General features: G+C 34.6%; 1 protein-coding gene across 3 annotated transcripts in view; it reads left to right on the top strand.

Annotated features, from left to right (window-relative positions):
* The window catches only part of ATM (ATM serine/threonine kinase), a 63,461-nt gene that overhangs the window by 20,041 nt on the left and 16,251 nt on the right, over positions 1-27,169 (top strand). For all 3 annotated transcript variants that reach the window (XM_027677277.1, XM_027677275.1, XM_027677276.1), the window contains exons 24-47: positions 1,212-1,388; positions 2,072-2,241; positions 2,556-2,802; positions 3,394-3,512; positions 4,774-4,900; positions 6,135-6,334; positions 8,025-8,199; positions 9,715-9,879; positions 10,153-10,285; positions 11,890-11,985; positions 13,354-13,525; positions 13,947-14,088; positions 14,561-14,737; positions 15,114-15,282; positions 17,486-17,573; positions 17,929-18,084; positions 18,865-18,973; positions 19,764-19,852; positions 19,948-20,050; positions 21,111-21,259; positions 22,673-22,777; positions 23,286-23,405; positions 24,419-24,653; positions 26,067-26,234. In XM_027677277.1, the coding sequence (XP_027533078.1) occupies positions 1,212-1,388; positions 2,072-2,241; positions 2,556-2,802; positions 3,394-3,512; positions 4,774-4,900; positions 6,135-6,334; positions 8,025-8,199; positions 9,715-9,879; positions 10,153-10,285; positions 11,890-11,985; positions 13,354-13,525; positions 13,947-14,088; positions 14,561-14,737; positions 15,114-15,282; positions 17,486-17,573; positions 17,929-18,084; positions 18,865-18,973; positions 19,764-19,852; positions 19,948-20,050; positions 21,111-21,259; positions 22,673-22,777; positions 23,286-23,405; positions 24,419-24,653; positions 26,067-26,234 (3,591 nt within the window). The remainder of the gene's footprint in view (positions 1-1,211; positions 1,389-2,071; positions 2,242-2,555; positions 2,803-3,393; positions 3,513-4,773; positions 4,901-6,134; positions 6,335-8,024; positions 8,200-9,714; positions 9,880-10,152; positions 10,286-11,889; positions 11,986-13,353; positions 13,526-13,946; positions 14,089-14,560; positions 14,738-15,113; positions 15,283-17,485; positions 17,574-17,928; positions 18,085-18,864; positions 18,974-19,763; positions 19,853-19,947; positions 20,051-21,110; positions 21,260-22,672; positions 22,778-23,285; positions 23,406-24,418; positions 24,654-26,066; positions 26,235-27,169) is intronic.

The raw sequence follows: 27,169 nt of genomic DNA, 5'->3' as shown, positions 1-27,169 counted from the left end.
AGAACATTTATTCTTCTGGACTTCTGGTAATCTGAACTGGTGAAACAAAGTGGTAGTCAGGAAATTTCTTACACACCCAGTAACTCACTGTTTTACCCCCATTAGAAGTTTGTAAATTTTTTCACTATATGGTCCAGACAGCTCTTCTGAATCATGCTACTTGTTGTTGCAGGTTTCAGTGCTGTAACACTTAAGAATCATAGAAAAATGTAGCTTTGATAATCTAGACAACATACAAATAGTGAGTAAGAGGCAATGTAAATTAAGTTATGTGTTTCCATAGAATAAAACCAGGTTTGTAAATTTCAGAAAGATCAGAGATATTAGAGCAGTGGTTTTCACAAAACTTTAGATATGCTTAAGAAACTAAACTATTCAAAAGAAACTTGAAGTGAAGGAAAAGTTTGACTTCAGTGCAGTGACTGGAAATACAATGTTGTGGTACATTACTGTGGAATTTCTTTAAGTGTTAATTTTTCTTTTAGTGTCTTTCACTTTTCTTCCCTCCTTGCTACCCTGCTAAGTCATCTACATCATCTACATTTTCCACTTTTTTTCTGTCATGCTGTCATCTATCTGCATGTCATCTCTCTGCTGCACTTTTTTCTGTTCCCTTTGCCCGCTGTCTTGTAGCCTGGGCTTGCTGCTGAGGCCTCATCTCTCTGTCATCGTGTTTTGTCTCAGAACTGCTGCCTCTAGCTCTTTGTCATCTCGTCTCATTTCTGTGTTACCTTGACTCCTTGTTCTGTCACCTCAGTTTGGTGTTGTCTCAGCTTCTGCCTTTTCGTTGCAGTTTCTTAATACTTTTAAACTCATCACTTATCAACACCATACCTTAATAGGGGAAGAACTGCATTTGAATCGCAAGGCAGTTCTTTCCTATATGCATCAGGGAGTAGCAAAAAGGAGACTTGTCTTGTGCCTCCATAATTTCTCTGTTAAGTGAGTTGCATTTGTTTAAGCTGCTGATATTATAACATGAACTGGAGGGTATGAGGTGTCAGCAGGTGTGCTGGCATGCTGGAGGCAGTAACTTCTGGTTGAGAAGTGAAACCGACAGCTGGGGGAAGCAGTTTTTAAGCAAATAAAGCAAGATTTTCAGCAGTATTTATGTCAGTGCCCTTAACTTTAAATTATTTATGCTCATTTACTAATTAGGAGAATACTTTAACAGAATATTTGTCCAAGTTCTTCATTATTTCTTATTGAAGGTCAGGGATAACGCAAGTCCTGAAGATCTTCTGGACAAACAGCATAATGGAAAAGCAGTTTTGCTGATGCTTATAACCATGGTTCTGTGCTGCAGTCCAGTCTGTGAAAAGCAAGCTTTGTTTGCCATTTGCCAGTCTGTGAAAGAGAATGGATTAGAACCTCACCTGGTGAAAAAGGCAAGTATAAAATTCCACTATATATTTAGGTTAGGCTAAAACTGGATGAGTACAAAATGCTTTGTCAGTGTTGAAAGTTGTTAAATTTTGTAAAAGTATGACTAATGTGGTATTTAAATAACTGAATGAATTTGTAATTATATTTAACTACTTACATAGAAATAATGCCATCATAAAAGCCAATTTTAGTGGTAAATCTTTTGTGTTCAAAGCACAGATCTGAAATACAAATAGACTTTTATACATTGAAGATTGCAGATTTCATTTAAAAAAATCTTTCTACCCAGTGGAAGCAAATTTTCCAATGTGGAAAATATGTAAAATAAATACAAAGTATTGGAAGATGGTATGTGTCTATTTTGAAATTCACAAGGGCATACTGAAATGATTGCCTTTCATGCCAGTCGTTTTTTAAGTGCATGTTTTCTGTCCTTTTTATAATTTCTTTTTATTCGCTGCCTTCTGTTTTTACACAAAGTCTCTACTTCACAAAATTCCTTGATTGCACTGTTCTGACATATGGCAATACAAATAATAAAAAAAACCTGCTCATGCTAATAGTAGCTGAGTTACGCAAGTATTCATTAAAAGGTGGAGGGGTACACATGGAGGTGTAACACTGTCAGTTTGCCATGGTATCATGTACTCTGTATGCTATTTTTGCAATCTTAATTCATGTACAGGTTTTGAAAAAAGTATCTGACATTTTTGGCTATAAAAGTATAGAAGACTTCATGATGTCACATTTAGACTATTTGGTGATGGAGTGGCTGAAAATAAATGACAATGGATATAGCCTGTCTGCTTTTCCTTATGTTCTTCTGAACTATGCTAGCCTTGTGGAATTCTACAGGTAAGTTTGCTATATATGAAAGCATTATTTATATTTTATTTACAATTATGACACAGGGTCCCAAATTTCTAAATGTAGTAATGCATCAGGATTTTGTTGTAAGGTAACGTATTGAGAACTTTTGAAATGTATTCTAAGCATCATGTATATCATATTTGTGCAAGTAAGATTTATTTTTTTTTGTGTAGCAGTAGCTAAACAATGATTGTAAGTTTTGTTATAAAGTAGAGGAATGGTAATTGCTATATGATGCTCAAGGTTTTTTAAAAAAAGCCAGTTCAAGGACATTTTGGAAATCTATTTACCCTGTGTAGGTCTTGTTATAAAGTTCTGGTTCCACACCTGGTGATTAGAAGTCAATTTGAAGATGTGAAGTCACTTGCTGACAAGATCGAAAAAGACTGGAGACAGATTCTAGCAGACTGTTTTCCAAAGTTACTTGTGAATATCCTTCCGTATTTTGGCTATCAAAGCCATGGAAAGAGTGAAGTAGTGGAGCAAAGTGATACAGCTTCTAAAGTCTATGACATGCTTAAGGATGAAAACTGCTTAGGAAAACAGGTATCCATTTAAAATGTGTAAATTGAGTTCTATAGCATTTAACAGACCAGAAAGAAACATTTTTATGTTCTGTAAATGTAAATGTAAACAGTTCGTTTATAGATACAAAATTATTATTTTAATAAATTCAAACCAGCCAGATTTTTATCCCAAGGATTTCAAGTAGCTATTCAATAGAAACTTTCAGGCAGTTGACCGAATTATAATTTTTTTTCAGAATGCAGTACATTTTTTTTACCATTCATTATATAACCCTGAGTTTCTCTGTCATATATCTGTCATGTTTCCCTCTTAAAATATTATGTTAATGGTTTATGAAGAGCCATCTTCTCCAGAGGCAGACTAGGCAGAACTAGTAGTAAAACATGATTTTTTTTTCTATATGCTGTAGGAAAGTAAATTGTTCTACCTGTGATTGCCATAGATAAGACTTAACCAGGCTTAATTTATGAATGAATTGTATGTCATGGATAAAGGAACAAATAGAGAATCAAGGCAGGAGAAAATAGGTTTTCTCAGAAGGAAAAGAAATATTAAATCATTTTAGCTAAAATATTTTTTCTTATTAAAATACTATTTTTCTTCTTGTAGCAAATTGACAATTTATTTCATAATAACTTACCAGAGATTGTGGTTGAACTGTTGATGACTTTACATGAACCACCTGGTACCATGGTAGAAGAAGGAGCTCATCTAAGTAAATACGTAAGGTATGTGTTTGTACATTTTCTAAATGCTGAGTGTGTTTGTATAACATGGTGCACTAAAACATGCCCTTCAGGCATAAGAGGTGGCCTTGAAGTTGAGAATTGAAGGATTTTATAGTCATTACTAGTGATGTATCATAGTCATGCTTTCTCACATAGTTATTCACCGGCATCAGGAAGGAGAACCTCCATAATTCTCCAGTTAATGGAAAGAATGATTGTGTGGGCAAGAGAATACCATTGTATGTTGATGAGCTGGACTATGACAGTGCCAATTTGGATTAGTTCAAATTTGGATAGACTGCCCTCTCTGTAAAATTGGTCAGGTTTTAGTCTCTAAATTAAGGTAATTCTTTTAATGGTCTTTAATATCTAGGGGTCACTGAGAAGTAAAGTTTCTTAGCAGTTCTTGTAGTGGAAGCTCTTGTTTTTGGTAAGGAGATTGGTTAAGCAATGCCAAATAAATTCCTAATGAATAGAAATATTCTAATGCCATAAATATCTTCATTTTTATTAGCTTTTCAGTTAATTCGGGTAATTCCAGGGTTTTGTGTTAAGATAAAAACTATTTGGAAAAACATTGCACTTCCTAAAGTTATCAAAGAAGGTATCTTTATTGTAGAAATATAAACTTGAAGGAAACCACAGCATTCCTACGAAAATCTGCCAAAAGTTAAATGGCTGAGGATTTCCAAACTCTTTAAAGAAATTTTTTGCTGTAAGTTTATTAACAGACTGTGGAGTCTGCTTTTAAACAAAATTTTTCTTTCTAAGAAGGGAATGGTAAGAAAAGAGTGATGAAACTTAGATTTTGCTCTTTTGTTACTACCATGATGCATTTCTTTTCTTTTTGAAGTCCCAGAAAAGTTGACTACCCTTTTTTATGATGAGATTCGTGATTACTTTTTTTCTCAATGAAATTGTTCCCAGAATTACAAAATGCAGAAGCTTTATCCATGACTTGCAATTAGATTTTCCTACAAAGTACCTTAAAAGGCAAATGTGCGGGTTTTTAGCAATAAGATCTTTCAAAAGAATATGAAAGAATGCTAAGAAAATACAGCTTAGAAAGCTGCCATAGGAGGACAATAAGCAGCTACAAAGTAAGGTATAAGTCACTTTTCTGGGTGCTTTTGGTGCTTCTTACCGAAAGCAGAAAAAATTTTCTAGGAATTCATGTGTTTATTCAGAAAGAATTACTGTATTAAATACAAAGTGTTTTATTTTTGGGAGAAAAATATAAGTCTCCTTTTTATTCATTTAGGGAACTGGATCCTGCTCCTAATCCTCCTCATTTTCCATCTTATGTGATTAAGGCAACCTTGGACTATATTAGCAACTGTCATAAAAGCAAATTAAAAAGTATTGTAGCAGTTCTTTCTAAAAACCCTGTAAGTATGTAATAATTACTTCTTTTTCTGTAGAATGTAGAGTTTATATTATGGGTACATTTTGTTTTAATTAGACATTCTCTTCATTTCTATATGAGGAAAATGAACAACCTTAGACCCCTTTCTGTTCTTTTATTTGCCTTCTGAAGTGGAAGAAGTCGTGAGTTTGGGAACAGATTTATGTGCATTATATAATTATAGTATTTTATTAATGATTGCCTTACCTGCATTATATAATATGTATTCTATAATTGTGTTAATTATATAATTATATGCATTATATATTATATATAAAGTAGAGAGGATTATTTTAAGGGTTGGGGAAATCTGTGTGTACTGGACACAATTTAGAATGTGCCATATTTGTCATATGTCTGAAGAACATTCTAAAATAATTACATATGGCCAATTTTCTCTAAATATGACCTACAATTAAAATATAAATGTTCGCTTCCCTTACTGACTGTGAAATTTTATAGTCAGTGTTATTTTTCAAAACCTGATTTTCATTTGTTAAAGGCAAATATGAAGACATATGAAATTGTACAGCCCTTGCAATAAAACCTGAATGTATTACTGTCTTCTGACTTTATTCCTTAGAAATGTAGCTTTTTCGAGTTCTGCTATTTTGTTGCATATGTTGTCAAGAACTTACTTTGCCTATCCGTAAATAATCTAAAAATAAGAAAAAAACTTTTCTGGACCATGTTCATTTAAATCTTTTGAGTGTTAAAGTTAATATTGCCAGCCAGTGGAGTAAGTTTTTTCAAATGTAACACAGCCTTCTTAGTATTTTAAAATGAAAATTTAGTTTTAACAGTTGCAGTCTATAGTGATATATTCCATGAAATAGTGCATTTTGTACGCATTAACATTATGTTTGAAAGAATATAGGTTGAATCATTACCCAGCGTACTAATGCTTTGTGTTTGATGTTTCTTCTGTTGGTAAAAATTGCCGTAAGTGTTTGGCTTTCTGAAAAATGTGCATAACATTTCTCATGTTGCGGGGAATAAAAAAAGAAAATGAGAAGGTGTGTGGCTTATAGTCCTGCTCGGAAAAATTCGTTTCCATGTAGGTATTTTGTTTGTTTAAAGCAATAAAAATAATGAAGCTTCTTTGCCCATGTCCTTTAACAAAATATATATATCGTGCTTAAGTTTTTTCTTTATGTAAGGTATAGCTGTATTGACATTATGAATTAATTTTTTACTCAAAATTTATTTATTTTTAGGATTCATTCCAGAAAATCCTTCTAGCTCTTTGTAAGCATGCATCAGATACAAACAACATTTATAAAAAACACAGAGTTCTTCTAATTTATCACCTGTTTGTTGGTCTCTTACTTAAAGAAATAAAAGGTGGTTTAGGAGGAGCCTGGGCTTTTGTACTCCGAGATGTAATTTACACCCTGATTCACCACATCAATAGCAGGTAAATACAGTAATTATCTCTTGTTATTCCTGTCTGTACTTCCTTGTTCTTGGAACTGTACATTTCGGTATCGCCAGCAGATGTGAATTCATTTGTAGACTTAATTAAAATTTGCTGAGATTTAAAATTAAATTGCCATTCTTTCATAATTTCAGAATTTAAACGTAGAACTCTTACTAAAGTATAGAATGTTTTGTGCTATCCTTGTATTTAGATCGTCACTATACTGCAGCAGCATGTAATAGGCTATCAAATTGTACAAATAAACAGTGTTGGGAGATTTTGATAACAGAAAGGGTGTTTAGAAATTCAAATGATATGGTAGAAAAATTCAAAATGTGAAGTTAAGTGCAAAATAAGCACAGGTCAAATAAAATGTGCTTATTGAGTTAATAAAGAGTATTAACATTTACATTTTCACCAGTGGGTACCTAGCAAAATGAGTGAGAATTGGTACATGTTATCCTAGCTTGTCTTCAGATTGTGAAAACTGGTCCTTCATGAGGCTTAAGATTTAAATGGAGATCCTTGTCTTTTAGATAAGAAGACTAAGGTATTTTCTTACTTCAGGTTTAGCTTTGGATTTCCCAGACAGTTATTCACCTAAATATCTTTGAGTTGATGTGCAAGTTGATTGCTTTGCTTGTTTGAAGTGTTTCATACCCCAGATGTTGAAGAGATGTGTGGATTTTACGGTAAATGACATTGTTATGGAATGTACTATTACAACCAACACTGAGCTGGGACAGGGACAGTCCATGCACTGGAGGGCAAGGCTGCCTTTCAGAGGGACCTTGTCTAGCTGTAAGAGTGGGACAACAGGTACGCTGTGAAGCTGAACTAAAGCAACCATTAAGTCTCTCACCTGAGATGGAATACCACTGTGTCACCCATCCAGCCAGGGCCTGAGAGATAATGACAAACTGGGATAGGTTGAGTGGAAGACCCTGAAGGGGATAGGTAGAATTGATCTAATTTCTGTTCTTTAGTTTCTGGAGGGGAAGACACCTTACAGCAAAGGTAAAGTCAGATTTTTTCCTAGAAGTGTACAGTGAAAGGACAAGGGGTAGCACTCAGCAAGTTGCAATGTGGGAAATTCTGGTTGGATGTAAGGGAAAGGATTTTTGCAGTGAGAATAGTTTAATACTGGAGCAGATTTCTCAGGGAAGCTATTGTTTCTCTGTCCAAGGAATATGTCAAAATTCAGTTCAACAAAACCCTGAGAACCTTATCTGAATTTGAAATTGAGCCTGCTTCAGGCAGAAAGCTGGACTAGATAATCCCCAGGTGGCCTTTGTAACCTAATATTTAATTTTTTTTTAACTAATGGTTATTTTAGATAGAGGAGGATTCAGAGAGCATGGTTTCCCCTTTGTTCTGTTTCTCTCAATGTTGTTCTGGCAAATAATAGTCTAAAAACCTTTTTTTTTTTTTTTATTTTTTTTCCATTTTGGTATATATTTTTCTACAAGATTTTATTCCATTTTTTAAAGTGATAAGTCAAACTCAGTGTGTTGAAGTTTTTCTATGTCTCCTGAGCTAAGTCTGTAGAGCTGATTGATAAATTTTAAACTTGAGAATCAGTTCCTCCTTATTTTATCTTTGTCTTTCCCCTTTTTCTTCCCTGTTGTGTAATAGGCTGATACTTGAGACAATGACGATTTGTATTTCACTTTGTTTCCCATGACAGACCTGTTATTATCAGAGACATATCCATGCGCAGCTTTTCGGTCTGTTGTGATCTCCTTCATCATGTTTGCCACACAGCGGTTACGTGTTGCAGTGATGCTCTAGAGACACACCTTCATGTTATTGTAGGAACCCTAATACCTCTTGCCATGAACCAGTCTGAAATTCAGGACCAGGTAGTTTTGCATTGCTGCTTATTCCTTATCTGTTAGCTTCTTAGTTCACGTTCACGGTTGTTAAAGCTGTATCTATACTCATGTTCAATTTTACTTCCTTTTTTCTATGATTCGGAGATTTACATAAAAATTACTACTTGGGATGGGATAGTATCCCTTAAATTTTTTAAATAAAAGCGTCTTCACTTTTGGTACTTCTGTTCTGCCAAATAGCACATTGAGTAGCTAAACAGTTACTTACAAAGCTCTGTGGGTGATTTCACAGGAAATACGAATAAAGACTTTTGGTATGGGAAAGTGTCTAGAGGACAAAGAGGAAGAGTTTGCAGAGAACGGAATTTAATAGTTCAGCTATTTATTTAACAAATAATCTTTAAAATTAAATCCTGCACATAGACCTTAAAAGGGAAACAAAGCAGTTTCTGTTGTGTGACAAGCATTATTTTCCAGAGTATGCCTGTTGCACTTCAGTCCTCATGTAGTCTTCTCGGTTAATCTGATCCCAGAGTACCATATGCACCTTTGTGGTTGCATTGTAACTCTGCATTATCCTCCTCCTTGTCCTTCCAGTTCAGCTGGAGGGCTCTGCTGATCCAGCTGAAACTAACTTGGCAGGTTTTTTTCCCAGCTTAAAGATCGTGATCAGATTTACAATATGTCTGTGCAAACAGTTGTACATGCACAACTGCAACGGCAACTTGTCAGGGCACCCCTAAGCAGAAACAAAATGGAGAGGACAGAAATTTCTCTGAATTGGAACTGATGTCAAATATGAAACCCTCTCATATCATACTCCTGCAGGGAAGCCCACCCTCTAGTGATCACTTTTTGTTCTTTTTATTTTTTCTTCTAGTATTAAATGGAGGCTAATTAATAATTTTCAGGTAAACACAGGTCTTCAAATAAAAACATCATGATTTAGATTGTAGAATCCTCAAAGCAGCTTGGATTGAGTATCCAGTTGCATTGATTTTTAAGCATAAAAGCAGTGTTTTTGCAAAGAAAGTATGGTACCACTTTGTCAAGCATTTATTCAAGTTGTGGATCTGTTATAAAACAAATTCTGCAGAGTTCAGTGATTTGGGCTATAAGTTATGATATTGGTCTGAATTTCAAATTAGCAGCACTTTAGTGAGAATAATAAAGTCTTGTTAACATCAGAAGAACTGTTTGGGTACAGTGTTTTGCTAAATCATTGTCAATATCATAGTGATTGTATTGGCCAGTATTTGAGATCAACTTCATCAAGAAACAGGATAGAACTGCAGGCCTTGATAGTAAAAACTTTGATTTTTGTTTGGAAGGGAGAGTAGCAAAAATGCCTCACCATTTTAGAATACGTCTGTCATTTCCCCAAGCCTCTAAACATCTTACAACTTTTATCAGTGTAAATAAATTATCTTAGCAGTTTAGTGGAACTTGGAGAGCTACATTATAGCCTGAATAAGAAATATGGCTTATTGTTTCTTAATGTTTCTCTGTAATTTTTGGATTTTATTTACTTTTTATATACAGGTCCTAGGCTTGTTGAAGTATCTGGTGATAGATAATAAGGATAATGAAAATCTTTATCACGCAATCAAATGCTTAGATCCTTTTCCTGAATATCCAGCTTTTAAAGATTTGCGAGCAACTCAGCAGAAAATAAAATACAGTAAAGGACCATATTCTCTTTTGGAGGTAATTACATTTTAAAATATATCTCATGGCTTAGTGTTTTTGGTAATGCAAACTTTCAAAAGAAAAATTATTTCCTAGCTACAGTTGAGAAATATTTAAATTAGACGTAGATTCTTTTTATTGCCAGTTTTCAGAGACTCAGATATTTGTAGGTTTCTATTCATACTTTGCATCTGTTAATATCCACCTTGTGGACTGCTCAGAGCCACTTCTTTGCCTGAAGCTTTTATATTTGTGTGTTATATGTGCTTAGTACAAAATATTGTTTTGCAGGAAATTAATCACTTTCTCTCAGTTGGTGTTTGTGATTCACTGCCCTTAACACGGCTTGAAGGACTGTATGATTTACGCAAACAATTGGAACAATATAAAGATCAGATGAAGGAGCTCCTGAAAAATTTCCAGGGTACTGATATATGTTTTGTTTCTTTTGTATCTGGTTTTAGATGTTTAGCAAGGTTTTATTTTGTGTCAAGGTTTTTTGTATGTTTAACAATGTAACCTTATAGTTTCACATGCAAAGTAGAATTACATTTATTATTCATGTAAAATCTGAAGTATCTGTAACATAGTGTCTTATAAATATTATATGATGTGTTACATGGTAGAGAGGATAAAACAGCCTTCCAGCTTTTGGCATGGGGCATGTATGATTGTGAATGCCCAGGATAACGTATAATATGAATATATGGTTTTATGACTGCTTAATAAGTTTTCTTGTTTTATGAATATCCTTACTCTTTTAAATGTAATGAAGCTACATTTTATTAAAGTCATTGTATGTTAGAAAGTAAAGCTCTCAGGAGTTTTTAAATGGTAGAATTTACTTGAACCTTGCCGCATCCCAGGATGCTGTTTCAGCCCTCAGTCCACACCCAGTTCCTTTCTATTTTGGTTTTCAGATGCTTGTGGCATACCGTTTCACTTTTCACCTCTACATCAAGTCTTCATCAGCTTGTGTGCATGAGGGGAAGATAAAAAGAGCTGATGTAATTAATTGTAAATAAGTGCAGACTAAAATTTGGGGAAGAGTAGTAGTCTGTTGTAAGGCCACAGTGCAAGTGCATAATGTCCCCACATCTTGAATATCATTTACAATTTTAGTTTCCAAATTCTACTTGAAAAGCGTTAGTGAAAGGGCAACAAGCTTGTGTGGAGCAACTTCCATTGGAGGAAAGCCTTGTGAGACTGGAAAAGAGATTGAATAGGAAGGAGTGGAGAGAAGTGTATAAACTGGTGAATGGTACGATGAAGATGAGTAGGGATTACCTATCACTTCTATGACAACAGATTAAATTATCTCGCAGCACTTATATGGGAGAAACCATGTCATTTTTTCAAAATATATACAGCGTGGAACTTACTGTTACTTACTGTGGTGATTAGAAACATAACAGATCTTAAAAAGAATTAGACAGATTTTACAGAGTTTATTAGATACGAAGATCTGCTCAGGCAAAACCTGAGAAGAAGTACTTTCTCTTGCTTTGCTGGAGGCAGGCTGGCAGGCTTGATGGGCCTGTTGCCTTGACTTTGCCTTATACTAGAAGTCTATTAACCACTGAATAATAATAATAACAAGAAGAAGAACAACAACAACAATAATAATAACAAAAATAATAATAGTAATAGTAGTTCTTATTTTCTAAAAAGAAGTAAACCTGTTATTGATAAAGGCCATGCAACTCTATGCTGACAGCTGACATTTAAGAAATAACTGCTGCAGTTTGACCACACATTTCTGCATCAAAATGTTGAAAACAATAGCATTTATATATTTTGGTTTTGAGGATTCTTTGGCATAGTCAAATGCATAGAAATATTTTCAAGTTACAATGAATAACTGAATAATTTTTTTGATGTACTGTTTAATACCACCTTGCTTCAACATTGATAATGCATGTGGACATTGGTAGATAAAAGACACTGAAGCAGTGCTTTCTTTCTAATATGTTCGCATTACAATTACACTGACATTTTTGGCATTTATTTTTTCGTTCTGAATGATAGAAAAGCCAGAAGATTCTGTAGTAGTGAAATTGGTGGTGAACTTACTGCAACTGTCCAAAATGGCAGCTAACCATACAGGAGAAAAAGCAGTTCTGGGTAAGTTCTTTACTCCCACAGGCTAATTAGGGCTCTCATTACAAAAACCAGGCTGAAACTGTGGCTGTTCTCAATGTTATTTCCCACTGCTATTTTGCATTACCTGCCAGAGGTAGCCATCAGGATTGTTAAAATGGTGTTAAAATGTTAAAATCTTCTATTCAGTCACTGTATTTTAAAGCTTTGACTAATAATTTAAATTGCAATCAGTTTAGACTCTGATCTGTTCTATATGCAGTAAAGAGTCATCTGTTTTTATGGGTCACTTTATTAGGTTTAAAAATAATACAAAAAATTGAAGAGAACTTATCTGAAAATTTTGTAGGTGTGTCATAGTGGAAATTAAAATAGTTGTTCTCCATCTTAAAGCCTCTTCTGTGTTATTAAAATTATTCTCACCGTTTACATTGAGCACCTGGTTAATGTTTGATCAAAGCTAAAATCCAAATCCCCTCTTGCCCAAGTGGAGACTACCTCCACGAAGGTGGTGATTACTGAAATTAGATATCTAAACTAGACGGAAACACCTTTATGTGTACACCTGATATATTTTCTCTCTAAAAGACTAATGACTGATAATTACAAATGCTGAGGAACTGAAACTCATGTTGACTTCAGTATAATGGATTCTTTAGCACCTCTGCAAGCTGCAAGTTTCAACCTTCTCTTCATTGCGTTTCCTTAGGTGATTTGTCAAATTTAGTTCAAAATCCAACCTGTGTATCTTCAGTGTGTTCTTTATTTGCTCTAGTGGTTAAAACAATGTTGTAGAAGATGGAAATGTTTTCCATGCACATGCAGAGTTTGAAAGAAAGAGCAGGGAAATAGATTTTGTTTTCTTTCTGGTGAACATTAACATCCCTTTTTAAATATTATTTTCAAGGTCAATTTTGTTTTTTTTTATTCTTTTCTGGATTTGTCTGGAAAACAAATGAGGAACACATAGGTCCATCATTTTATGTAAAATGTAGGTTAATTCTGACTGAGTTTACAGTCTACAGTTTGTGCTTATGCAGGCTACTGTTTGTATTTACCATACCCTTAGGGAATGAACATGAGTGATTCTGACCTTTTACACTTGCCTGTTTCTGACAGAAGCAAAAATAAAATCCTTATCTGATTAAAACTGGAACATCCAGAGCCATAGGCACTCCTAGAAAATTGAGTTAAAAAGCATAGCTTCATTATTTGTGAGTCTTATGCTGCAAAATTTTTTAACGTAATTTTAATCATAAAGCTCCTTAAGCGATTATTTATAATGTTTGCAGCTTTTTACCCCATAACAATCTCAGTTCTAAAAGTAGGGTGAGACCTTGTTTTACAGTTCATAAGACTACAGAAAGACTGTAAAATTACTTGCATTTGCAGAGGCTGTTGGAAGTTGCTTGGGAGAAATAGGTCCCATGGATTTCTCCACCATAGCTCTTCAGCATGCTGAAAATGCACTGGATTCTAGAGCAGCAGACTTATTTGAAGATAGAAAACATCAGTGGGTCTTCATAATGTTAACTCAAATAAATACTGCTTTAACAGATAATTGGTGAGTATACTTATTTAGTTAGCTCAAAGCTTAATAGGAGCTTTTAAGTTGTATGTTGTTCAAATCAGCTCAGAGTAACTCTCTGAAAGTTTTACTAACACCTGTTAATGTCCAACCATGTTCTACTTCAAGGTTCACATCACTTACCCAGTCAAACTTAGATGTTTCCTAGAAATTCCCTAATTGGACTCAAACCAGAGAGTCTCCTCTGTGCTGTACAGGATAGCAGCGCTGTGGAGGAAATAATCAGGCTTTGTTTTATAATAAAATATGCAATGGCACATCCTACTCCAAAATTTTCTTATTTGATGCACACATAGACTGTGGAATTATTTGCCTTGTATAGTTATAAAGGTGATTTTGAAAGTCAAATATCTGAATTAAATTAATAAAACGATGTTGTGTATGTTATTTTTTCTAGTATTGGTGTTAGAGCTGCTGCTGTTTCCTGTTTGAAAAACATATTAGCCACAGAGTCTGGAAGTGAATTTTGGGAAGTTTATAAAAGTAAAGCTGATCCCCTGTTAATCTATCTACAGCCTTTCAGAACATCTAGAAAAAAGGTACTTCTTCTGATATGCCTTACATATATGGCGTATGGGGTAGAGAAAAAATAAAAATAGAGCTTTTTTTAAAAAGTGCATTTGAAAATATTTTTGAGACAGGCTTTGATGAATGTAATACACACTTTCTCAGGATTCCAGTGTCATTTGATGCAAAAAATCAGTGGGAAATAAGTCAGGAAAAAAGTGCATAATTAACCGTAAATCAGATATTTCCTCATTTTGAAACTTTTGATTTGTGACCTAAACGTGATGCCTACTGTGACCTTGTTGATGTTATCAGTAAAATTTTGGTTTTAGTACTTTCAGATTTTCTTGGAAAACCTTGCATTTACATGAACAGAATTGATATTGTTAGTCAGTTGAAGCATCAGTAATAGTTAATATATTTTGATCTGTGCAGATTGCCATATGGCTTTTTTAAGTGCCTTAGAATTTTTTTATGCTTGTAATATGTGTATTTTCCTTCTAGTTTCTTGTAGTATCTGCTAATGATACAGAGGCTCGTTTAGAAACTTTGGATGACACAAACCTGTGGATTCCTCTGGGAGAAAGTCATGAGACCTGGATCAAGTGCCTAACTAGTTCGATATTGGACAGTGGAGGTGTGAAAAATGAAGTTCTACAGTTAATGAAACCACTGTGTGAGGTGAGCTAAATTGTACACATGTATGTGTATGTGTGCTGTGATGCATAAATAATATGATTACTCATCTTGATAACAAATAGTAATTTCTGCTGTTAAATATTTCAGAACTTTTGTAATCATATATTGCAAATACCCATAAAATATACTCTTGAAATGGAAGTTTTGAGACATGATTGTAACATAGATGAACTTTACGTGGATACTTTAGCTGAATGCCAGCGTAGCCCCGTTGAGTGGTTTACATTATTTATATTACATGTTCTTTCTCAAACATTGCATGTTTGTTTGAGTAGTTGTCAGTTTGGTTGTAACCTAGAGAAAGAAAGGTTTTTTCCGTTGTCTTTCTTAGCAGCTGCTGTGCATGGTTGTTTTCTAGGTGAAGACAGACTTGTGTCAAACTTTGCTTCCATACTTGATTCATGATATAGTTCTTCATGACTCAGATGAATCTTGGAGAAATCTTTTGTCACTTCATATCCAGAGGTTTTTTACAGCCTGTTGCAAATTTGCCTCGTCTAGTAGATCTACTCCAAATTCTGATTCAGGTAATGTCATGATATTTTTGTTTCAGCTAAAAGTGAGATTCTGATTGTGATAAAACTATCTCCTGACATCAAATGTATGATGTGCACTTGTGGGCAAACTGAATTTTAGAAACTTCTCTCCAATTGTTTGTTGTTTTTCAGTGGAGATAGTGTTAACTTTGAAGCTGTTCATTGGCAACATCCAAGCAGCTTCTTAAGTATAACTTTTTTCCTTATTCACAACTGGATGATATTTATTACTCGCTGAATTTAGATGTTATGCAGTGTTGTGTGCTGCAAGACTTGAGTCATGGACTGTCTCTTAAAATGACTAATCAGCAGTTAAATTCCTCTCTTACTCAAACAAGAGCAATAAAAAGCAGTTTTATCTGTATTTTCTCCTTGGAGAAGACTGACCCTTTCTTTAGCTTCTGCCAGGTATTGATAATGGTCACCCTATACATTCAAAAGACCTGTTCCATTCCAGCAGAATGAAAGGAAGTTGTAACCAAATGTACTACAGCAGAATATAAGTAATGCAGTAAGTTGCTTTAAAAGGAAAGCACCTTCTAATCAAACTGTTGGCATTCTTTCTCATTAGATTGTAATCGAATAAAACCTAAATTAATTTCAATCCATTAGGATCCAAACTAGGAAAGACCAGGCAGTTAGACATGAGAGAGTTGAGTGCGTCCGAACAAGAGTCCCAGTGTTGATCCATTTTGACATTCAAGTTCTAGAAATTGGCAGTTTAAAGCATAAATGGTGTGAACACCATGCCAATCACTGCGCTGCCTGAGAAACCAAACCTAATTGTGGATTGCCAACTGCTTGACTAGAGTCAGACCCACCAAAACTAAAAATAGTGAATATTTTGGACTTAGTGCATGTCAGTCTGGCCAGAATAATAGGTCAGTTGAATCTGTTATTTTGCAGAGGAGATGTAATTTTTCTGTTGAATTAATATTTCTAAATACGTATCCAGTTGTTTCTCCTTAGCATTTAGATTTTCGATCTGATGCCATGAAAAACAGGCACCATTTTCATTTTCTATCTGTAAGCTTCTTTTTAGTGAGTATGAACTCCATGCTGTCAGTTGCCATTATTGTAATTTGGCCTGTTGTTCAACAAATCCCGAAGAATAACTTTTTTTCCAGTTTTCTTGGCCAGTGCCTTTTTCTTCCCCTAACTCATTAGTACTTTCTAATACCCAAATACAACTTATTCAGAAATTTTCAGTTGTTCATCTGATGAGATTACGAAAGAGGAAACAGCAATCTCTTTGGGCCGTTGATTGTGCAGTCCAGCAGAACGGACCCTGCCTGTGAGATTGCTTAAGGAGAGCAACATGTGGGAATGGAGAGAAAAATGTCATGGTGCATTAGGCACTTAGAGTCAGATGTCCCCATTGCATGTCTTCTGAAGGTTAAGCATGTGGGAGATGACTTAAAAAGGAGCTGGTGTTCCTTCTGTAAGGTCTTTGGTAGCAGTGGAAACTAAGTGTCATTCATTTCTGTTTGTTGAAGGACACAAAATGCCCAGATTCTTCTTCTTTAATATGGCTTTTGCATTCTTCAGGGGAAATTGCTAGTTCTGCATCTTACTGTAATGTAGTAGTAATCAAACCTTTGATTATGCTTTCCCTGTTTCTTCCTTCTTGTAATTGATAAATCAAAAATTACCAGAGAAATGGAGAAATTATTGAACAAGTGAATGGAACACAACCTGTAGCCATCTGATTTTATTTTTTTTAATTCAGAAGCAAGACATGGAAATATAAATTCTTTAAATGTGTCTCTATGTGGGAAATAATGTTTTTTGTGTAAGCATCCACACTATAAAATCTGCAATAAAGCTACTAACAAGTATTTCTGTGACTTTGGAATAACTTTATATGGCTCAAGCCTAAGAGAAGAGGTCTGTTATGGAGATTTGTGCAATCGTGTTAGTTCATCTCTGAGTTCTATAAGAAGAAATACAATGCATAAATTATTAATATAAAGATAATTTGATAAAATTGTGGTATAAACTACTGTAGTGTCTCTAACATCATGTAAGGAGGAAAAATACATTTTGTGGCAAACTATTAGTTTAATTTTGGAAATGCCATCCAAGGAAGTTTTTAGTTACTTTCTTGAGTACAAAATAGACCTTTTTATTTTGTAAAAAGCATATGTTATGACAAAAGTTCATTATATTCTTTCCTTTGAAATATACATCCCAGAGCAAGAAACCCAAAATTTTAGAAGTTTGGATAAAGTTTCTCGACGAGCCATGCTTGCTGTTGTTGATTACTTAAGAAGACAAAAGAGGTGAATTATCACTTTCCAAAATGTTGCTTTAATTTAATTATGACTGTTCTAAGATCTGTTGATGCTCTAGATTAAAGAAGAACATGATAGAGAACATGTCAGTCAAAAGAATGAAGATGCGGTAGTGACCTTGCATTTTTTACAGAAGTGATATTGCTAGACTTAAAGGATTCTAATTATGCTGAAGGAGTTTTCTAAAAACTTTTTGTCTGATGAACTTCTTGTAGTTTGGGTTTTGAGGGGGGTGCTAAAATAAAATTAGCCTTTGGAAAGCTGTATAGTTAGATTGGATTTATTTTGTTTAATGTTAGAGAGAAGGTCTGTTGCAGCAGTATTAAAGTCTTTATTTAATCAGATCTGCTTCAGGTACAGTTTTTGATGACAGCTTCTGGCTGGATCTGAATTATCTTGAGGTTGCTATAGCAGCACAGTCTTGTGCTGCTCACTTCACAGCCTTGCTCTACGCAGAAATCTACGCAGACAAGATAAATAGAGACAAACAGCAAGAAAGGTATGAGGCTTGAGGAGTGCAGTTTCTTGACATTTCTGGTAAAATGAGTCATGTTTTGTGCGTCCCAGTAGTGTTTTGTTATGTGAAAAGTCAAGGAAGCTTTAAAAATATTCCATAGGTGCACCTATGGACATGAAAATATTTCTACCAATCCTTGAATGTGATCCAAACCACACTGACTCGTAATCAGAAACTTTTCTTAGTGCTATTGGTTAAATTAAAGCCAGAAGTTAATCAAGGAAGAAAGAAACACCAGAATGATGACCAGAATTGTGTGTGAATTGAGCTGAATGATCCTTGTAGAGATGGAGTTTTCTTCTATAATAGGCAATTATCTTTGTCTTCTGGTCTAGCAAGATCAAAATATGGAACTAGTTTAGAAGCTTTGTTTTTGTTGCAAATAATTCTAAGGTAGTGAAAATATAACAAGAGGAAGATTGTAAGGATGTGCATTAACTAATTGCTTTTATTCTTTCACAGAAGAGAGAATGCTTCAGCCATTCACAAAAGCAACTTGATATAATAAAATATTGGAAATTACAAGGTTTTTTTTTTTATCTCTGAAAAAACACCTTGGTGTTAAAATCGCTTGATGTTGATATTCTCAGTTCAGCTGATCATTATTCTAGTGGAGAACTATTTTGAATAATTTAGGGGTATGACAGGCATGGTCTTGCATTTGTTGTTTTTGCCACTTACTTTTTAAGTGTTGTTTCAGAATTTCTTTAGTTCTTTGTATGAAATTTCATTTAACTTTATTGGCTGAAACTTTTCTTTTAGATCTTCTTTTAAAGCGGCTAAGAGTTTGTCATTTGAAGAAGAAAGTCAAAAAACAACTATTACTACTTTGAATGAAAAAAGTAAAGAAGAAACTGGCTTAAGTTTACAGGTACATGTGTGCTTCATAATCTGAAAGCAAATCTTCTCATATAATTACTATTAAGAGTAGATTTCATCCAAGTTGAAAGCAGATCTAGTTGAATTCAAAAATTGTGTTTGAAAGTTCTCCTCATGCTTTAATTCAAAGTGAACTTAGTAGCCTTCTAGACAAGTTAAATTGAGTATTGGTTCACCTGAAACACTAATTATGTGGCAAATTTTATATCACAGCAAGCAGACTTTGTTCCCTGAAAGAACTGACCTCATAGTGATAACCAGCCAAGTATTTTTCAGTTTGTTTTGTCAGAGATATATGTTCATTAAAAATGAACATGTGGTGTGGGAGGCTGTACTAATCAAAACCAAAGTAGTAGTATCTCCTGCAAGTTTATTTGATATATCAAATCTGATCCAGTAGCCTTGTCTAAGTTACTACTTTGCATTGTTCATTATTCCAGAAGTGTGCTTGTGTAACTTTTAAGATGCATTGCTTAGCTGGCATATCTGATGCTCATTCAGTACTACTGCCTTTTGCTTTTCAACCAGTCCACCTAAGGCCCAGTTCTGGTTTTTTGTTTAATAAATTAGCAGGGAAGATAGGTAGTCCTGAAGAGTTTTGCTAGACTGCATAACATTTTTCCTGTGATGATAGCAGGCTCAGATACTGCATAAAGGAAAATATAACAATAATAATGTTGCATGCAAGGACTCATATTTACAAACTTACATGATATATGTAAAACTAACTTGAACTGGTTCCAAAAAAAGGTAACTCGTCATTTTTGTGGTGCATCTTCTAGGACCTTCTCATAGACATATACAGAAGCATTGGAGAACCTGACAGTCTCTATGGCTGTGGTGGAGGACGAATGTTACAACCATTAGCACGGTATAATTTATTAATGCTCTTATGTTCTTTAGAGTCATTGCTTTCATTTATTAGTAAGGAACTTTAATTGAAAACATCCTGTTAACTTACAACAGGCTAAGAACATATGAGCATGAAGCAGTATGGGAAAAAGCCCTTGTAACATATGACCTTGAGACAAGCCTCTCTCCATCTACTCGCCAGGCAGGAATAATAGAGGTAATCTTATTTTGTAAAAGGAAATAAATGTAAGACTTGACATCCATCGAACTGAGTCATTTGTATTAAGTCAAAAATTGTTTTAGGACTGAAAGCAATCCCTTTATTCATCAAGTCCAGCCTATTGTCATACACATCCAAACTGTGTAATATAGGACAACTCAATATTTGTCCTGAAAACGTTAAGGTTCCTATTCCTCTTGTCGCTCACCCAAATCATGAGTGATGAATTTCGTGAAATACTTAAAAATAAGTATATTTAATTTTTTACAGATTTTGGCCAGCTCCTAAAATGACAGGATATGAAAAGTAATGTAATTGGTTACTTTTCCTATCTCATTCTTCAAACCTCTCCATTATGGCGATTATCTGACTGAAACTGTGGTATTTCTGATACAATAAATAAATAGAATTGATGTTACTTTGAACCCTTAAAAAGTATGTTGCTTTTTTAGCCTAAAAATGTTTACACCAGTTCTGTAATAATGTAGCACAGGTACACCTGTTTCTCTCCTCATTTCATTTTCCTATGAAAATTTTCTTGTATTTTCTTACCCCAAACTATTTAGTATCATTGCTAAAATTCCATTGCATTTCTCCTTCATAATGGCTGCATGCATAATCTAGTTAACTGGTCACAATTATAAAGACATTATGGTCTTCAAACAGATAGGTGTTGCAGGAAACCTTTTCAAATCCCCACCAGGAAAATGGTTTATTAAGAAGTAAAACCCATTTTGACTTACTATTGGGAATGATGGAATGGAGAAATGTGAGCTCATAGTTAATTTGAAGCAAAGTGTGGAAATTTATTTAAAAGAATGCCACCCATGGTGGTAGTAATGAAACTGCTTTCCTGGGGGTGCAGATATCAATAGTGGGATTAGTAGTTTTATTAAAAAGTTTTCATGTTACGTAGTGCTGAGTTTAGAAATATTTATGGTCCTGTCATACCTGCAAAGGCTTCTTTGTTTGCAAAGGTAAAACAAAGCCTTTAAAAAAAACCAGTTCAGTTTGATAAAGGAGGAAAACCAACTTTTAGTAATTTTCTTAATTCCAGGCTTTGCAGAATTTTGGTCTTTGCCACACTCTTTCCATGTATTTAAAAGGGCTGGAACGTGAAAACACTGAGTGGTGCACAGAACTACAGGAAATGCGCTACCAGGCAGCATGGAGGAATATGCAGTGGGGTCACATCTCTTTTGTCAGGTAAACTAACTTTTGCTAGTTTATTAAGCAAAAGACAGTGGTGTCAGATCCAAGCAAAAAGGACAAGGTGAGAATATAATTTCTGTGAAGCAGGTCACCTAATTTATCCTAATAGTTGAATGTAAAAGCAGTCTTTTTCAGTTATACTTGTCTGATTTGTATGCACATCACTTTCCATTTTCCTGGGAAACTGTACGCAGGTAATTCTTTTTGATTGTTCATAATTGTGAACTGAAATTTTCAATTTTTGACTTGGATAGTAAACTTACCTTAAGTACAAGTGAGGGTTAGATAGTTTTTAATGTCTAATTTATAGGGAAATGGGGAAAATATTACTTAATAAGCCACAAGAGGTTATCAAGACCTGGATAGGCAAACACCAGTATTGATTTATAGCTACTCCCTCATAAGGAGTAATCTCCTCCCTTAATGTGTAACTGGATATGCCATATATGGCAGTAGTTATTTCATGTGACTAGCCAGCATCTGTGTCTGTCTCTTCTTAGTACATGTGCATCATGGCATGTTTTAGGAAGAATACAGAATAGATACACTACATTTTGGCAAAGCAAAAGTTACATGGTGGGGTCTCCTCCTACATCAACTTTTAGTAGTCAGGAGAATAGAGGATTTTTCTCCTAAGACTTTACAGAGAGGTGTTTTGGGGAACACACTCTTGGTATGTTCATTGTCTTCTCCTGCACTGTTGTGAAATCATTGATAAGACTCATCTGGAGAACTTCATGAACAGCCTGTTGAAGGGCATTTGTTATGCCACAATCAGAACAAACTTCTTATAGGTGTGCTCTCTTCATCCCTGTATAACCCTCCTTGGCAAACGGAGTAGTCACCTTTAATACAGGAGCCGAAAAAGAACATGTAAGATGAGAGAGATGGCAGGAAAGAGGAGGGCCAAGGAGAAGGAGAAAGAAAAGCCAAAAAGGGAAAATTCAATAAAACACTTATGGGTTTTTTCAACCTTCTGATTTTATTTATTTTTTCCATTTAAAAAATATTTTTGAAGTTAACTGTACAAAACTGTTGATTCTTAACTGACATTGCATATATACTATAATATGTATGTTTCAGCATAATACTGAGAGAAATATTATGATTAAACTTTTATTGTGCATTCGAGTTTGTGGCATATTTTTGATACAACTGTGAACATATTCTCTGTATTCCAAACATTTTGACAATTACTATTTTCTCTTTGTTTAAAAAGAACAGCTTGAATTTATAAAATGCTAAATTAATTTAAAATGTAAAAGATTGCATCATTATTTTTATCATGCAAAATAGCAATCCAGCTGCAGAAAATCTACAACTAAAAATATATGTCATAAAGATAAAATTGATGTATTGTAGAGAAATGTACTTTTTATTTTATGTTACTTTTGTTTTATTTCTTAGAGATGAAACAGGAAGACCAGGTTACCATGAATCTTTGTATGATGCTCTTCAGTCTTTACGAGATAAAGAATTCTCTGCTTTCCACGACAGTCTTAAAGATGCCAGGTAACTGTATGCAAATATTGTGCTGTTATAGAGAGAGATGGAGACAATGTGTGTGTTTCTACTCCCAGGTTATATATGAAAGACTATCATGGGGTTTTATGGGCTTAAATAAAGTCTCCTGCATAGAATAAAATTAATACTTCCAGACTGCAACTTTATTTCTAATTTTTTTAACTTCAATTTGTCATCTGTGCATATATAATTTGTGTGCTAATTGAAGATACATTTCCTGTTGTATACACCCCTTACTTTGTGTTCCTCTAAAGTGGATTGCAGTGTTGGGTGCTCTCCTTTGGCTGAGCTTTGGGTTTTATATATGCTTACTGTGTTTTCATTTATTGACAAAATTTATTTTTTTAATTTTAATGGTAATACAAAATAACTCCAGACTGAATAGTTTAGCTGTTTAAATTCTGTTCACTCTGTGGACATTATGTTATGGATATTTGGAATTACTTGTGGATAGTGAAAAAAAAATAAATTTACTGTTTCTCTGCTAAATCCATAGAGTGAATGAAGTCGAAGAGCTTTGCAAAGGCAGTCTTGAATCTGTTTATTCATTATACCCAACCCTTTGTAGACTACAGCTAATTGGAGAGTTGGAAAACACAGGTCTGCTGTTCTCCAGGTAATTTTTTAAGATTGTTTCACATTACTTTCTGAGTTTTCAGAACTTTTAGTAATCAAGCATAGCACTAAAATTGTAATGACCTCAACAAAATTTGTTCGTAAGCATCTCGAACTTCATCCTAAAAATTAAAGGATTTTAGCTTTACTATGTGAAGACAATTTTAGATTCTCTTATTATTTCCAGGCTGGATTTATTTACAGTCTAGTTTGAATTATTTGATATTATGCCAATACTGTATTTTAAATAATTATTTTCTTTCATTTGTATTGAGTTCCCTAGTATACTTAGCAGTCATATCTCCTTGCTTTTGCTTTACTCAGGTAACTGAGTCATCCTCTTGTAGTTTCTTTTCTAAAATGTTTTCCATTTCCTTCATGACTCCTATAGCTCTATTGAAAGTTGTTTCAGTTTGAATCACTTTTTTCATGGACCTTTAATACTATATTCTTAACATTGCTTTTTAATCACAGGAAGGTATTTATCTCGGCAGTGCTATTAAGATTGAATTTTCTCTGTCATAGTTGTGTCAGTTTGGTAGCTAATAGTCATGCTGCAGTCATTTAACCTGTCTGGAACTTTATTGCTTTTTGCAGTTAATGGATTGCCTAAGAAAATAATACATGAAATGGCAACCTGCAGTGTGACAGTTTAGAATTTATTCTTGTATTAATTCATATATAACCTATATAATAAAACAGGAATCTTGGTCTGTGATCTTTTAAGCAACCCTCTGTTCAAATGCTATTCCCTTTGCTGATGGACCTTTAACACAAAGAACTTTTACAGAGGAGCTGTTCACCTGTAATGTTGATCTTCATGTTTGTTAAAACTGGAAGGCTGCCAGTTTAGTCCACATATAGTAAAAATTTGTAGGGTTTTATGGACTATTTCTTGGTTTGGAACTGTACATTGTGAACTTCCTCAGTAGTTCACTTTTTAGTCATCTTGTATTTCACGAATGTTTACTGAGAATTAGTAACTGGTCTTTTTTCTTTCTGTAACAATTGCAGATCTGTTACTACTCAACAACTGAATGAAGTTTATTTGAAGTGGCAGAGACAGTCCCAACTTCTCAAGGACAGTGACTTTCATTTCCAGGAACCCATCATGGCTCTGCGCACTGTAATTTTGGAGATCTTGCTTGAGAAGGAGAATGACAATACCAAAAGAGAATGTATTAAAGACATCCTGACCAAACATCTGGTGGAGCTCTCTAAATTGGCAAGAACTGCTAAAAATACACAGGTAACAGATTCCAGCAAAGATCAGGAAAAGATGCTTAGTTTTTTTAGTTTATAAAAGAACTTAATTTTTAAGAGTCCTGAAGATGAACTGTATTCTAAGTTTATTCAGTGATTCAATTCGTTGGAGACTTAAACTATGTAGAACTTATTCATAGTTTGTATTTATAGACGTGTTTTTTGAATTTTGTTCCTAGCTGTAAGCTACTCTGTGAGGCAGATAATAAAAAAAAAATGAAATTTTTAGTGAAGAATGCTCTTACAACTGTTTCTCATTTTGTTGCAATTTTATATATCCAGCTTTCACTTGCATCATACTACTGTAGCATTCCAGAGTAAAACTGCAGAAATTACTTCATTGCATCTCCATATTTACTGTTATCTTCGAAGTTTTATACTCTCAAAGCACGGTTGCACTGTGGTAAATCTCTTTCTGTGAATGATTTAATGGGATTTGCAGTATCAGTGATTTTTGCACCTACTGATGCATTTAAGGTCCAGAGTCAGCTTTGGCTAGTTAGTCTTGGGTAGGTAGTGCATCTGGAGGAGTAACTCCATAAGAGCTTATAGAGCAATGCTGTCTTCCAAGGACCTCTACAGAAAGTAGTTCTAGCTAAATACAGAACCTGGAAAGGTTTTTAACACTTCACATATGTGAAACTAAATTACACTTTGACTTCAGAAAGGTTCTAACTCTTTTTATGAGTAATGATGAAATCAGTGGAACAGCTGTCTTTGATTTCATGAGAAGTAAGAGTGCCATACAGTGTCATCACACTGACCACTAATTGAACTACCCAAACTTACATTTACAGGCATTCTTACATTTTAATTGCTTATTTAAAAGTTTGATTGATTTGGTTATTGGTTGGACAGCTCATGAAAATACACTTTAGTTGCTATATTTTACGTTGTTAAAAACCTAGTTGGATCTTTGTACTGTCATAGTGATATTAGATTACTGAATAAATGAGGATGTTACTTCACCAATGATACAAGTGAAGAGGCAGCATGCGAAAGAATTAGTGTATAGTGGTAGCATGTTTAAAATTATTTTTCTGTGATCTGTAAAAACATATAATAATGTAATGTAATAATAATTACTATGCTATAAATCCATTACTTCAGTAGGTACTTATAACAGAATTTCTTTACTATATACCTCCAATTTAAAATGTCGAATACTTTATTTTAGAGTTTGTGAGGTTTAATTCCATAGTCTGTTTTTGTTGCAAATCAGGATTTTCTGTGAGTATGTAGAAAAATAACTTCATATCTTTGCTGCAAATAAATTCGTAGGATTGAATGGGCTGACTATGCTGCACAAGTAGAGCAAATGGAGTCTAAAAACAAAACTTGCTGTGAGACACTGGTATTTCACTTAAAGAATTGTTTATGATTATTTTTTCAATTTCAGCTTCCAGAAAGAGCTATGTTTCAGATCAAACAACACAATCCAGAGGGATGTGGAGTTTCTGAATGGCAACTAGAAGAAGCTCAGGTTTTCTGGGCTAAAAAAGAAGAGAGTCTTGCACTGAATATACTTAAAACGATGATAAAAAAATTAGATGCAGTTTGGTTTCAGGTATGTGTTATATAATGTATAAACTTCCAGGAATTAAATTATTTAAGATCCTAATTCCACTTTCTGAAATTTTCCCCTGAGAGAAAATTGAAGTGAAGAAATTTTTCCTATTGTCCATCTAAACCTCCCCTGGCACAACTTGAGGCTTATTTTCCTCTTGTTCGATCACTTGTGGCCTGGGAAACTACAACATCCTTTCAGGTAGTTGTAGAGAGGGATAAGGTCCCTCCCTCCTGAGCCTCCTTTTCTCCAGACTAAACAACCCCAGCTCCCTCAGCTGCTACTCCTAAGACTTGTCCTCCAACCCCTTCTCCAGCTCTGTTGCCCTTTTGTGGATGCACTCCAGCACCTCAATATCTTTTCTTGCAGTGAGGGACCCAAAACTGAGCACAGGATTCAAGGTGGCCTCACCAGTGCCAAGTACAGGGGGACGATCACTGCCCTGTTCCTGCTGGCCACACTATTGCTGATACAGGCCAGGATGCCATTGGCTTTCCTGGCCACCTGGGCACACTGCTGGCTCTTGTTCAGCTGCTGTTGACTAGCACCCTCAGGTCCTTTTCCTCTGGGCAGCATTCCAGCCACTCTGTCCCCAGCCTGTAGCGCTGCATGGGGTTGTTGTGACCCAAGGGCAGGGCCTGGCACTTGGCTTTGTTGAACCTCATACCGTTGGTCTTGACCAGTCAATCCAGCATGTCCAGGTCCCTCTGGATGATGTTTGTTAAAATATGGTTGACAAATATTTGGATAGAACTTCATTTTGTGTAGCAATGTAGTAAAAATGCCTTAATATCCTTACATTTATGTTTAGCTATGATGGCTTTCTTTTAGTACTTTTGGATGGTAAAAGATATTTGCTTTGAATTCACGTACATTATTAAGGAATGTCACACAGAAAAGCTGGATAATTTTGGGCTAAGTTCTCCATACATATC

The sequence above is a fragment of the Neopelma chrysocephalum genome, unplaced genomic scaffold, assembly GCF_003984885.1.
Source record: "Neopelma chrysocephalum unplaced genomic scaffold, ASM398488v2 Primary Assembly neopelma1_43, whole genome shotgun sequence".
Taxonomy (NCBI): Eukaryota; Metazoa; Chordata; class Aves; order Passeriformes; family Pipridae; genus Neopelma; species Neopelma chrysocephalum.
Note: the sequence above shows the minus strand (reverse complement) of the source record. Positions and strands in the feature narration are given on the sequence as shown.